This window comes from Manacus candei, unplaced genomic scaffold (assembly GCF_025592945.1).
Source record: "Manacus candei isolate 608988 ecotype Guabito, Panama unplaced genomic scaffold, ASM2559294v1 h1tg000034l, whole genome shotgun sequence".
Classification (NCBI taxonomy): Eukaryota; Metazoa; Chordata; class Aves; order Passeriformes; family Pipridae; genus Manacus; species Manacus candei.
The window spans coordinates 1009923-1023379 of record NW_026138082.1 but is presented as its reverse complement, the minus strand read 5'-3'; the positions used below and the strand labels follow the sequence as shown (position 1 = coordinate 1023379).

Genomic DNA, 13457 nt, shown 5'->3' with positions numbered 1-13457 from the left:
TTCAGCATGGGAAAGCACCTAGATTAAAACAGCTAACAGATGTTTGGTATCAATTTCTGACTTAAAAAATCATACCCTGATGCTGCTTGAAAATCTGAAACACACAGACCAGGATTGGTGATCACAAATAATGTGGCAGTGGCAGACATTTTTCGAATAGAAAAAAATGTTTTAAATTAAGTTTTAAAGATGCAGAACTCAAGAAAGCAGGGAATGTGGCATTTATACTTTTCTTGTAGACACTATCAGTGGCACTCCCCGAGTCCTTCTCAGAGGGAATTTACTGCAACTATGAAGCTACAAAACAAAGCTACAGCAACTGAGAGTTGTCTCCCTGTTTCCCACTGTCCTGGTGTTGGCTGGGATGGAGTTAATTTTCTTCCTAGTAGCTGGTAGAGTGCTGTGGTTTGAATTTAGTGTGAGAATAATGTTGATAACACACTGATGTTTTACTTGTTGCTAAGCAGTGGTTACTCTAAGTCAAGGACTCTTCAGATTCCCATGCTCTGCCAATGAGGAGATGCACAAGAAGCTCAGGGGGACATCTGATGGAAACCAACCTAAGGGATATTCCATACCATAGATTGTCATGCTTAGCATGTAAATGGGGGGAGTTGGCAGGAAGGGGCTGATCACTGCTCAGGAACAGACTGAGCATTGGTCAGTGGGTGATGAGCAACTGTACTGCGCAAGTTCATTTCTTTTTTTTTTTTTTTGTTGCCTCTATTTTTGTGGTGGTGGCGGTTGTTGTTATTACTATATTTTATTTAAATTATTAAACCATTTTTATTTCAACCCATGGGTTTTACCTTTTCTTTTCCCTGATTCTCCTCCCCATCCTTGAGAGGGATGGGTGTGGGGTGTGGTAAGCAGTGACTGTGTGTCAGTTGCTGGCTATGGTTAAACCACGACACACCCCCACAGAATTGCATATTAGATTTCTGTATCTTAATGGCTGAAAATAATCCTTCTGACAACCAGCCTTTCTAGGTGCAACAGGGCTAACTATGCAAATAGGTCCTTGTCTCCACTATACTTGATATTTTCTTTAGTAGTGTGCAGGCAGCAGAAAGCTTGTTTTGGCTTTTGGTACTATGCCTTATACAAGTTCAAAGGAAATATGTCTGTCCTTTGCCCTGTGCTCTACGGATGTCTGGAGGTAGCCCATTGCTCTGAGGCTGTTTTACCAAACCAGCATGCTCCAGGGAAGGTCTGCCTTGGGGGATACCTTGCATTCTCTCTATCACTGTAAAATAATTCAATATGACAGATTTTTGCAATGAAGGGAATCCTATTTTCAAGTGCCCCCAAGAACCCAGTGCAAGTGCTAAACTGACTGTTTTATGTAACTTGTTGTTTTCTAGGTCTTCATGCTGGAGACTCAGTGCTCCCCAAAGACTCCTAGCAACAAGGAAGGGTTTGAACATGCCCAGTCATGTGTGCTCATCATTGACCTGCCACCAGATAAGAAACCAAATGGGCATAGCCAGAGAAGGTAAAGTATCTTCTCAGGAAAATACTATGTCATTAAAAGTAAGATAAAAATATTTCCACACAGAGATATGAACTGAGCCTGGCAAACTATACCTCTCCCTAGAGCTCATAAAAAGAAATGAATACTCTGATCAAATTAGGTTTTGTGACACTGTTATGTTTGTAATGATACCTTGCAAATGCAATGTCTGCTTCACTAATGGTCTTTTAAATTCAGTATTACTCAATTAAGAAGGTGAAAAAAGTTAATGGATAGGCTGGAACAGTATAAATTGAAGAGACCACATCCAAAACTGTGAAAAACTGTCAACATATTGAGCTAGGGAATATTGATTTTGCTTGGCACTTTATTTTTGTGGAAGTCCTTCCATTATGTTACTGCCTCAGAAATTCATGCATTTGCATGACAATCTGATCCTGTCAAAGAATGTTTCTTTTTGCTTGCACTCGGTTCTTTAAACAACTGCTGTAACATCAGTAGAGCCAAGAATCAGAATTCTGCATTCAGGGTTTGTGTTTGTATTGCGAGGTATAAAATACATGGCATGAAATTGTCTTTTACAAAATACCAAACCTACTTCTGTACCACTTCAGGCAGTTTCATTCAAATCTAAACTATTGCTTGCAACAAGGAGGCAGAATGTGATGGTTCTTCTTTGGCTGAACTGGAAGATGTCTCTGTTCTTACACAGCTGTATAGAAGTTTCCCCTGAGAGCACGTGCCCTGTCTCCTTGCCTTCAGAGCACAGAGCCCTGTTCAGAGACAAAGAAAGCTTAAGATCACAGTCTAAACCCTTCCTTTGTGGTGGGAAAATATCTGCTTTATTCAAAGGTTAGCAGATTGTTCATCTTGTTATAATGAAAGCAAAGCGAAAGACTGGAATACTCACCTCTCACAGCACACAAGGCCATGCAATCTAAGAGGTTCTGTTTGTAAAGGTAGTGTGGGTCTTGCTTATCTTTAGATAAATAAATGTATAAAGCTTGCAATTAATACAAACTCTGAATGCTCTCACACTGCGCTTTGTCTAAACAACTGCAAAAAGTATATATGCCAGTAAGCGTTACCCCAGCAATACTAATTTTTTCACCAAAACATAGCTCAAAAGTTGACTGTGCCACTGTTTTTCTTATTATTTGCTACAGCAGTGCAGTAATATGCCAGTCATGCATGCTAGTAACTGTGGCCTTTCAAAAGTTTTACTTTAACCTTAGCAGGGTTTCTCTTCTCCCTTTTGCTTTTGTTTCCTTAATGCTGCATCGTTTCACAGGAAGCTGGGGTAAGGGAGCTTTTCTTCTTCCTAAAAAATAATCATATATTTCATTTTGAAACTTTGGAGAATAAGAAAATACTATCCTTAACCAGCTTTGACACTGTGTTTTCACCTATATTGCTGTACTAGTTTGTTTCGGGATTGAGCAGTACTTTACACTGTCCTTGTAAATCGCTTTTTTGGCTATTACAAGGAAAGCAGATCTCCTTCATTCCTGACCATGCTTTTGAAACAGGATTAGTTGCTTGAAATCACTGCAAGCTCTCATTAACTTTATACGTGCTCTTAAGAGCTTTTCTGAGTCAGAGCCTCTAATGATTTTTACAGCAGAAAACTACTTCCCCATAAAGAGCACCAATATATGTGTTAATCATCAAGATTTTAGCACTGTGAGATAAATTTTACTCACATATCAGCACTGACAGCTGTGTCATAGTAAGCGAACTGACATGAGTAACAAACTGAGAAGAACAGTCTGAACTTTTTTTTTCAATGTTTCATTCTCAAAACCGAGTTTTGATATGATTTCTCAAAAAACAAACAAAAAAATAAAATTAGACTTCTTATTTTGGTGTTCCCAAACACTTTTGAAAGTTGTTTAAGGAAAGGGGAATAATTTTTGCAACAAAAAATATTAAAGGTCTACGACTGAACTTCTCATGTTACATGAAGATTTGCTTTAACTTAGACCTAAAACTTCAATATTGCAAGCAAACTGAAAAATCTCTTCCTCACTCGATAGCCATGCAAATTAAAACACAGCCCATCATACATCAAAACAAGTATTGCTATATGCATCTGCTCCATTTAAAACATAGCCGCTGCAGTCTTATGCAAAGACTTTTATTTAAAGGCCTTAAGATAGGTTCCATACTTTATAATTTTAAATCCATGAGATACCAAACAACAGTCGTGTCCACCCTTTCTTCCAAGCCTTACTTGCCTGTAAGCCTCTCAGTATTATTTACTGGTGAATGACCTGAAAACTTTTGTTGGAGGAATTTGCCATTCCTGGGTCCTCTGTGCAAATCATGTATCAGTGAGGGCTAGAACAACTCCCAGCATCTCTCTAAAAGGAGTACAGCTAAGAATATTATATGTGAGAAACAGAGTTGGGAGTAGCTATTTCCATGCTAGCTTCTCAGTGTTCAAGTTGGTCTTAAGAGCAAACATGTGCCTTCAGCCAGACTTCAGCTTGTTTGCACGCTGCACTGCACTGCTGCTGTTTCTGTACATGTTTATTTATTGGTTGGTTGGCTCTTTGAGGTTTATTTTAAGAAATAATCTTGGCATTAGTGGAAATGGAAACCAAATAGTAAACTAGTTTTGGCTTCAATTTATCATGGCAAGGTTAAGGTTGTCTGACATGTTGGGGGAAGGGTAACTTTTGTGTTGACGAGTCCTTCAGTTATAGCAGGCTGAAATATTGAGCATACTTGCAGCTGCCAGAAAATTAAAACCCAGAATATTTAATCCCTCAGTGTCAGACACTGGAGAAAAGGACAAAAATCATAATAGAGTTTTGTTTTAATACCATCTCTACACAAGTGCCATTAGCGTGCTTGCTGTGGACAATTTTTGCTTAAACCAATCCAAGAGTCCTCCCTTTTAGGAAAATATTTGAAAGAGTAGCTGAAAGACCATTCTAGACCGCTTTATCTTTCTCCACTTCTTTTGTAACAAGGCTGTGAAAATTTGGCCTTTCATTTGCACTTTTTGTTTTAGATTCTACAATATAAAGTAGTTCTGTACTCCTAGTGAAAGCACAATGCACCGCTTTAATATTCTGTGATTTTTTTCCTTCCTGTGCTTGGTTTACCAAGTATTCCTTTCAGGACGATAGTGGTGAGCTTGCTGTCCCACCAAGTACTGCTCCAGAATTTATATGACATCCTACTGGAAGAATTCGTGAAAGGCCCTTCTAACTTGGAGGAGAAAATGACAATACAAGTACCAGAAAACAAGTTGGCTGGTTTTCTCAGGTACATCTCCATGCAAAACCTGGCTGTCATCTTTGACTTACTGCTGGACTCCTACAGAACAGCCAGAGAGTTTGACACCAGACCTGGTTTGAAGTGTTTGCTGAAAAAAGTATCTGGCATAAGTGGAGCTGCCAACTTGTATCGACAGTCGGCAATGAGCTTCAACATCTACTTCCATGCCTTGGTCTGTGCAATCCTGACAAACCAGGAGAACATCACTGCAGAGCAAGTGAAAAAGATCCTCTTTGAGGATGATGAGAGAAGCACAGACTCATCACAGCAGTGTTCTTCAGAAGACGAAGACATTTTTGAAGAGACTGCCCAGGTCAGTCCCCCCCGAGGGAAGGAGAAGAGGCAGTGGAGGGCTCGAATACCATCTCTGAGCGTGCAACCCGTCAGCAATGCGGACTGGGGGTGGCTAATCAAGCGGCTTCATAAGCTCTGCATGGAACTGTGCAACAACTATATCCAGATGCATCTGGACCTGGAGAATAATGTAGAGGAGCCTCCAGTATTCAAAGGTGACTCCTTCTTCATTTTACCATCTTTTTACTCAGAAACCTCCACCCCATCGACTGGAGGGCTATCTGGAAAGGACACACCATCAGAAGATGACCGCAGTCAAATCAGGGACCAACTGGGAGACAGCCTGACGCCTCGAGGAGGAAGTGGAGAAATGTTGCTGCTCCCCCCACCCTTAAGTCCTAAACCAGAGAAAAAAGAGCAAACTAAGAAAAAAGAATGGTGGGAGAGTGCTGGCAACAAGATCTACACTATAGCCACTGACAAAACCATCTCCAAGCTCATGACAGAATACAAGAAGAGAAAGCAGCAACAGACCATGACATCCTTCACCAAAGAGATCAAAGTGGAAAAGAAAGGGGAGCTCCTGGGTTCAAGAGGGCCAGATTCACCCATACTCCAGCGGCCACAACATCTTATAGATCAAGGTCAAATGAGGCATTCATTCAGTGCTGGTCCAGAGATCCTGAGACAAGAGAAGAGACCACGCTCAGGATCTACAGTCAGCTCCTTGAATATCTCTGTTAGGGATGCTGAGGCCCAGATACAGGTAGGACATTCTTGTGGAATGCTAATAATAATAGCAATAAATAAAAATATACTTATACATATTTTTTAATTGATTTTATTATAATCTTTTCCTTAAATGCCTTTTTGTATAAAGAAGTCCTCATGATGAGCACTGAATCTTGCAGCAACTGGTACTGATAAAAACCTGATTCTGTCCTATTAAAAGAAAGTTGGTCTTTAGGGAAGTGTTATCAGGCATATATATACTAGTTCAGCTTTCAAGAGTGTTTCTGTGACTTGGGTCAAAGCTGCACTTAATCTTAAGAACTAGTAACCTACAGCAAACTCATTGCTTACTGTTGAGGGCTCTAGCCCACTTAAAGCTTTTGAAAACAGCATGCTCCTTGTCACAATGTTTTTGTACTTGAGGTTTTTTTGTTAATTCCAGAGCCAAAATAGTGGGCTCTGTTGCTAAACAGAAACTTGCTGCTTGCATGTCCAAGTGAACAAATCAGTGAAAGCATCAAACTTGACAAACTTTGTTCACTGTGGGACAAAAAAAAAGGTGATGAAGGCTGAGCATGATACCTGCAATACAAAGTCAAACAATTACTTACAGTACTGAATGTGAATTAGGAAAACACAGTGAACATTAAATGAATATGCTGGCATTACTCAGTCCTCTTCATGAGGCTGTAGCCACTAGATATCTTATTTTGTGCCTCAGCCAATGGGCTCATCTGTTTAGAAAGGTCTTCTAAAGAGTCTTTTCTTTCTGTCCAACTTATTTATAGGCATGGACCAACATGGTGCTGACAGTTCTCAACCAGATTCAGGCCCTGCCAGACCAAACTTTCACAGCCCTGCAGCCAGCAGTGTTCCCCTGTATCAGCCAGCTGACTTGCCATGTGACAGATATCCGTGTCCGCCAGGCAGTACGGGAATGGCTGGGAAGAGTGGGCCGAGTTTACGATATCATCATTTAAACCAAGCAGTGCTCTGTTGCAAAGGGCAAGAGGCATTCAAGGTATACAGCAAAGAAGTATTTGGGGTTCATTAGTTGCCTATTTGTTGGTCGTAAATTAAGAAACAATGAGCTTGTTGATTTATGTCATCCACTTGAGATTGCGTGTTCCTCGCTCACACTAGCAAAGGAGGCAAAACATGAGTCTGTCCAAGTGTCTGGCATGGCTCCAGAACCCAGAAACTGCCAGTAAGTCAGGCTGGTACCTGAAGGGGTGATAGATTTCAGTACCCTTCATTTTAATTCAAATTTGCGACAGTGGGAGCCACAAGAAACTGCAGCAGAACTTCCACACTTGCAATTAGCTGTGAATGCAACTGTCATGTGGATGTCAAACCAGGTCAGTAAGCCTATGTAACTTAAATAAATAAATAAATGCAAGTCAGGAAAAAGATGTAGCTGTATGACAAGCAAAAACATGACACTTTTTAGGATAACATTTTCCCTTCAAAAATTAGCATGAGAGAGGATAGGCAACTAAAGACTATTATAGTAACCATATACATCACTTACTAAAGAAAGTGGAAATTGATTTTGCTCCAAGAAGAGCCTTTGAAGTCTGGTCACATTTGGAGTAGCTAAAGTATTCCACGTCTAAAACTGGTGAACCAAGCACAGACTATTGATCCTTTCATTGCTCTTGTGGAGTATTGCTTGAAGAGAAATGGCACTGTTGAGCTGCCCTCTCTCGAGTGCTACCCTGGTTGCCTCTTCAGCTATGCCTACAGCTGACCACTTTTTCACAGGTCAAATTCCCCCTAAGAGCAAAAGGGAAGTTTGTTTTGTGTTTCCTGTGAGGCTGTGGGGAAGACACAACACAGAGTAAATACCAGCATGTGCCGGTATGCAGCATTCAACTAAGCAGAGTAGGGATAAAGTGTTCCAGTTTAAGCAACACTGTGGCTATGATTCTACTGGAAATTTGTTTGCTTATATAGAGCTGCTGTAACCAGGAACACCCTTATCACCTTTGTTAAATGTAGCCTATCATTTCACATTGAGCTGAAGCAAGATGGAAAATAGTCTGAAAGTCTTTCCTGTTTCTCTCCCATTTCTTACCTGCTGCTCCTCGTGGAGGTTCATCCCCCTCTGTGCAGCACTCCTATAGGGACTACTGCAATTTGCTGTTATTAGGAAGAGGGAGGAGAAGGGGAAGGATTGACTTGTGTTGTCAAATGCATATGTGATGCTCTTCGCACTAGACACAGCAAAGGGTTACCTTGCTGCACAAGTTATGTCACGGCCCCTGGGACATTCCATCTGGAACTCCCATGCCACATAATTTGTTGATCAGAGTTGAAATGACTTGTTGAAAATAAGTTGATTTTTAATCTTTGGTGACCCCTTAATGCTGTTCTCCCAAGACTTTTAAAATGTGCATACCAACTAAATATACAGCTTCAGTCCCCGCTCCAAAGCATTCTAAAAATGTCATCTCTTTATATCAGGCCTGGATTTTGCACAGCTAACTGCTTTTAGCATCTTAAACCTAGAAAACCCGAGGGAGCCAAGAGGCTTCACTGAACAGCCATCACCCAAGCTGCTGTGTTTACAAAGAGTCTGCCACTATCCTCCTGCCTTTTCCTCTGTTGCCTACTTTCCATTTGTCACCTGTTAGACTTGTGTAGGGAATATTTGTCCCATAAATTTCTGTAGTGTCAGTCATGTTGTTTCCCTTTCTTTCGAAACTTCTCTTTGCTAAACTGTTTAAAGGACATAAAAGTTCCATAAAAACAACTCTTTCCTACCACCTAAACTGAATTTATAAATGACCAACAATTTTTTCAATTGTCAGTTTTCTCCCAACAGTTTAAATACTTCCTCGGGGACAGGTTAGATTAGCCTTTGGTATCTGGGAGAGTTGTAGCACAGTTTGAGTTCTGTTGCCATGTCCTTCTTATACATCTTTAGGTAGAGTAAAAGAGTGGTTATATTTTTGTGCAAGTTTTTACTGGGCATCTATATAGAACTGGTTTTAAAGCAGTACATTAGTTAGGCAACAACAGATATCAGAATAATAAACCATATGCAAAACAGGTTTTGATTATTTAAAGAAACCCAGGTTTTCATTATAAATTATATGAATGGATGCAGATCCTTGTGGTACTGATCTAAAACTAATGAAAATCCCTAGATTATGTTGGGGTACTAAAATTGGCAGCAGTACTGGTGAAATCACCCAGGACTACAGAAGAGACCCTAGTATCTAGGAAACACTATGGTTATGTGTTCTGGTTGCAATACAAAATCCGTCTGCAAAACAGAAAAAAAGCTCTAGGAGTGACAATACCACTACCACCTCTCTCAAGTCATGAACAGTATAACCTAGTATTATCTGATTAGCCACCATCTTGACCTAAAATATAATTTAATTTCAACTATTTACACTAGAACTACCATACTGGAAAATGAGGAGTAGATTTGCTATACTGCTGTTGCCCTGTTTTAAACATTGTCCTTCAAATTGTGCACCAAGTGCCCATTGTCACCCTCAGTGCCTCTTCTTATTAACACCCCTCCATAGGAGGTCATGAGTAACTTTGAGTAATTCCAGAAACGTGATTTAAAAGGAGGGGTGTGGGGTTTGAAGCAGCAAGCTTTACATAGCAAAATTCAGCATGTGCTGGTCTTCCTTTTCTTTATGTGTTAAATGATAAGCAGGTGAGGAGAGCAGCCCAGGGCCACTTCAGTAACCATTAATCTGAGATGCAGAAGCCTTCTGATGCACCTTCAAATTATAAACAAATAAAAAAATTGAGTTAGTTCATTGGATTCTCAGCAATTTTTTTGCTAGTTTAGCCATAGACATCAGCAAGCCCCAAAGAAGTAGAACAATAAACGCGTGAAGTCACTGTTTCATAGATCTGTGCAATTTGTTTCATGCCTCATGGCTGCCAGCGTGATACCTTTCAACCTCAAGCTTTTAGCCCAAAGGAGGAGTCTGCCAGGACAGTCCCAGGAAAAGGTGACTGGCATCAGCCTGTCATAAGCTTCAGGAGGGGATTCCCGAACATCCCAGTCGTGTCCAGCTACGTGTCCATGCTACAGCAGCTTTTCTGCTTTCCACTTGTGAGTGGGAAAGCACCTCAATCAGTAGCACAAAGTAGCCCTTGTACATGCGTAAGTCTTTCTCACACATATAACCCATTCAAATCCTCACTTATAGCTCTATAACCTAATGCATGAGCTAACAGCAGCATCTTGGCAGCTTTACTCTGCTGGCTTGACATCCTTCTCAGGTACCAGAGCTGCACCTCTGCTGCCTTTGCCTAATTCACACTGCCCTCCTCAGGGTCACTGCAGCAAGCAGAGGCAAGGACACTCGTTTTCAAATCTTGTAGGCAACCACTAACAGAGAAAGTTGCTGTTGTCCATCATCAACTACCTTTAAGCACATGAAACAGCTCATCACTGTGCAAATATTTAAAGTGGACAAAAGCAGAGCACTCATCAAGAAAGTGATCCTTCTCTTACATACCAGAAGCAAGGTTTGACCCCAGCTTACATGATCTCAGGCCATTGCATGTGTTTGCACTTTATTCCGTACTGTGAACACGTGCAGACATATGAGATGATTGATGCATGTATCTACAGATACCTGTAGCTCCAGTCACTGTCATATTCTGAGCATTCAGCAGATTTACAGAGAGCTAATCCACATTAGTAATATGTTTATCATGCTGTCCAAGTGCTTATATCACACCAGCACTGGTTAACGCAGTTACTCTGGTACATTTTCTAAACATTCATCAGCCATAGAATTACCACCACTATCTTTTGGTTAACATGCTCTTATGTCCTTAAGATGTTAAGATACAGATTTAATATTTTCCTGGGGATAAACACTCATGTGAGAATAACTGACTTAATTTAGCATCTAGAAAGAATTGCTAGGAAAAGATTTAGGCAAAACTTTCCTTGTACAACTCCAAGCATAGGCAACACAGTTTTTTGCCTTATCACAGATAAAAAATTCATAGTCCTCTGCACTATGGCTGGCTCATGCCAAGGCCAAGCACAGTTTACACCTGTGACTTGTAAGGTGCTTTACCTTTCAGGTTGAGCTTCAAGTTTTTTTAAAACCTAAACATTAACCTAAATTCACTGACAAATTCTCGCTTGCCAAAGATATAACCCCCACCTCTAAGTACCTTACGTTACTGTGTGTAATCATCATCTGTACTTGATACAGCAGCATTTCAATGTTGGTATTGACACTTCAGAGCTTGGCACAGCACTGGCGTGAAACCAAGCAGCAAACAAACTAGCAAGTAGAGAGGTCCAGCTCCATGTGCTGCCTGCACTTTGAATGTGGGCCTAACCTGTGAAGAAAGGTACAAAGTGCCAAAGCTGTTGAAATCAATGGCAGTTAAGTACCTAGACATCTTCACTACTTAGGACTCGGTCCTTGAATCCTTTAGTCTCTACATACGGGTTTGCAAATTCTCAGGAAAGGGTAAGTCCTGTACAGTTCCTCGCATCACCCATTCTGCTGCTGTCCCCTATACAGCTCCTACTTGAAGAATCCACAGGAACCAGCACATAGTCCCATGCATCCTGGTGCTGCAAAATTGGAACCTTTGCTTTTGCACAGATCCAGTAGGAGGCTGACCCAAACAAGCTGAAGTGTTTTATTTTTTACCTACCTCCTCATCTGTGTAGAAGCCAATTGAGAAACTGAGCATGTGGTTTGGCTATTGTCACCTTTAGCAATCCATTCTAGACATGCCATTTCTCAGTGATAAATTGTTTTTCATTCACAAAAAAAGGGAATTGCTCTTTTTTTTTCCCGCTTTTGTACTAAGATCATGTTTAAGCAGGCTACTTACTCATTACTCCAGTTACAGTCATTTATGAAAAGACCTGTGTACATGACAAAAAAACCCCCTAACTGCATTTTGTAAGTATAGAAGGACCAAGTTACCATAGCACAGAAGCACAAATGTTGGATTTTATGCAATATAGATAACAGCATCTGGCAGCTAGTGATCCCTCTTCACTGAAACTCCCTATTTTGAGTGGAGCTTCTATAGGGATATGACTAAAGGGTCTCTTAGTGGCCCTCACCAGCAACACACCTGGGACTCCAGGAAGTTGTACAGCTGCAAGGAAGAAGTCATATATCCTCTTTCTGTTGTTTCCACTAATCCCCCTCAGAACATATACTTAATATGTAACACTAATATACTAAACAGACAGATTTGGCCAAACATGCAGTGCTGGATATTTAAAAATAAAAAATGAAAACACACATGGCCTAAGTATGCACCAGTCTTTTCACTTAGTGGTCAGAGGTCTCCCAGCTGAAAACTAAAACCAGAGGGAAGAAGAAATGCCCTAATTCTGTGGTTATTAGTGGAGCTGCACTGTATGATCCTGGATTAATGCAATACTGAGCTTGCCTGTGGAACCAGATCCCTCAAATTCCAGTTTCTGGCAAAATCACAGGTTGAGGTTTGCATAGTCTCCACTGCCGCATTGAATCAGGGTTTATGGAAAGCATTTTTGGTTAAGAAACATGGCAACAGGATCTATTTCAATCCTTTTACCCCAACATCCCACTTTTCAAAAGGTAGTTTATGTACTTCCATAAATTTCATCTACATACCGTGGAGCACCAAGGCCCTGTTTCCTGTCCATGCATTTGGTTCATCTGGGCTGCACTGAAGTGCCATGCTTTCACAAGAAGCAAGCCGCAGTGAGAGAACTGAGCTAGCTGAGAGGCACAGTGAAAGCAAGGGACAAATATCACCTCCATAAGCAGGCTGTGGCTTCTGAGCCACCTACTCTGCAGGGGAAGGCAGGATTCGATACCAAAGGGGAAACAGCCAGGAATGGCAGAGCATGGTGGTGACAGAGCCCTGTACTGCGTGTTGTTTGCTGGCGCAGATGGGAGCAAGAGATTGAAAAGTACACAATGACAGTAGCAAGCACCTTCTTTCAGTTCCTTCTACTTTCTGTTCTCTGCCTCTTTTCTCTCCCCACTTTTGGTCGTTATTTGTGAGACTGCAAACATACTTCTATGGGCCCTTCAACCAGAAATGAAGGCAAGCCAAAGGGAGTGAACACTCCATTTCACCAAAGATCTAAGCCTTTCCAGTTTGAAAATTAAAAAAATAAAATTTTATTTCCATGATGATGGCTGCCACAGGAAGCATTTTACCACAAAACATGATTCCCAGGACTTAATCTCTAGCTGTATATTCAGGAGGAGCCAATAATATTTTTTAAGAGAGACTATAAATCACCTTGTCAAGCAAGTGCTTACATGGGGTTTACCTTCTGCTAATTTGATACCTAGCTGCAATTCCTTGGTCTCATCCATGTTTCCTCCCTCTACCTTTCTGCTCTTCTTTAGAAAAACACCTTCCTATGTCCGCTGCGTCCTGTTGTGCCGCTAGCTTTGTATGGTCCTTGGGTGTCCAGTGGTCAGGCAGTCACTGTCAGCTGGCTTGCAAATTGTATTTTGTGTATATTTTATTCTGACTGAATTCTGAAATGGAAATATTTTAAAACAAAAAGTATAAACTATTTATGTTGTTTGTGTTGTAGAATAAAGACTCCAATGCAAAATAAATTATGCTTTGGTTTTGTCTAACAAAAATTGTTTTACATCCTGATGAAGCAAAGGAACAGAACTGAGAAAGGGCC

General features: G+C 40.8%; 1 protein-coding gene across 6 annotated transcripts in view; it reads left to right on the top strand.

Moving 5' to 3' along the window:
* ARFGEF3 (ARFGEF family member 3) overlaps window positions 1-13383 on the top strand; it is an 88854-nt gene extending 75471 nt beyond the window's left edge. For all 6 annotated transcript variants that reach the window (XM_051792480.1, XM_051792479.1, XM_051792478.1 and 3 more), the window contains 3 exons: window positions 1365-1495; window positions 4592-5822; window positions 6577-13383. In XM_051792480.1, coding sequence (XP_051648440.1) covers window positions 1365-1495; window positions 4592-5822; window positions 6577-6768 — 1554 coding nt within the window. In that variant the 3' untranslated portion in view covers window positions 6769-13383. The remainder of the gene's footprint in view (window positions 1-1364; window positions 1496-4591; window positions 5823-6576) is intronic.
* Window positions 13384-13457: the final 74 nt, after the last annotated feature.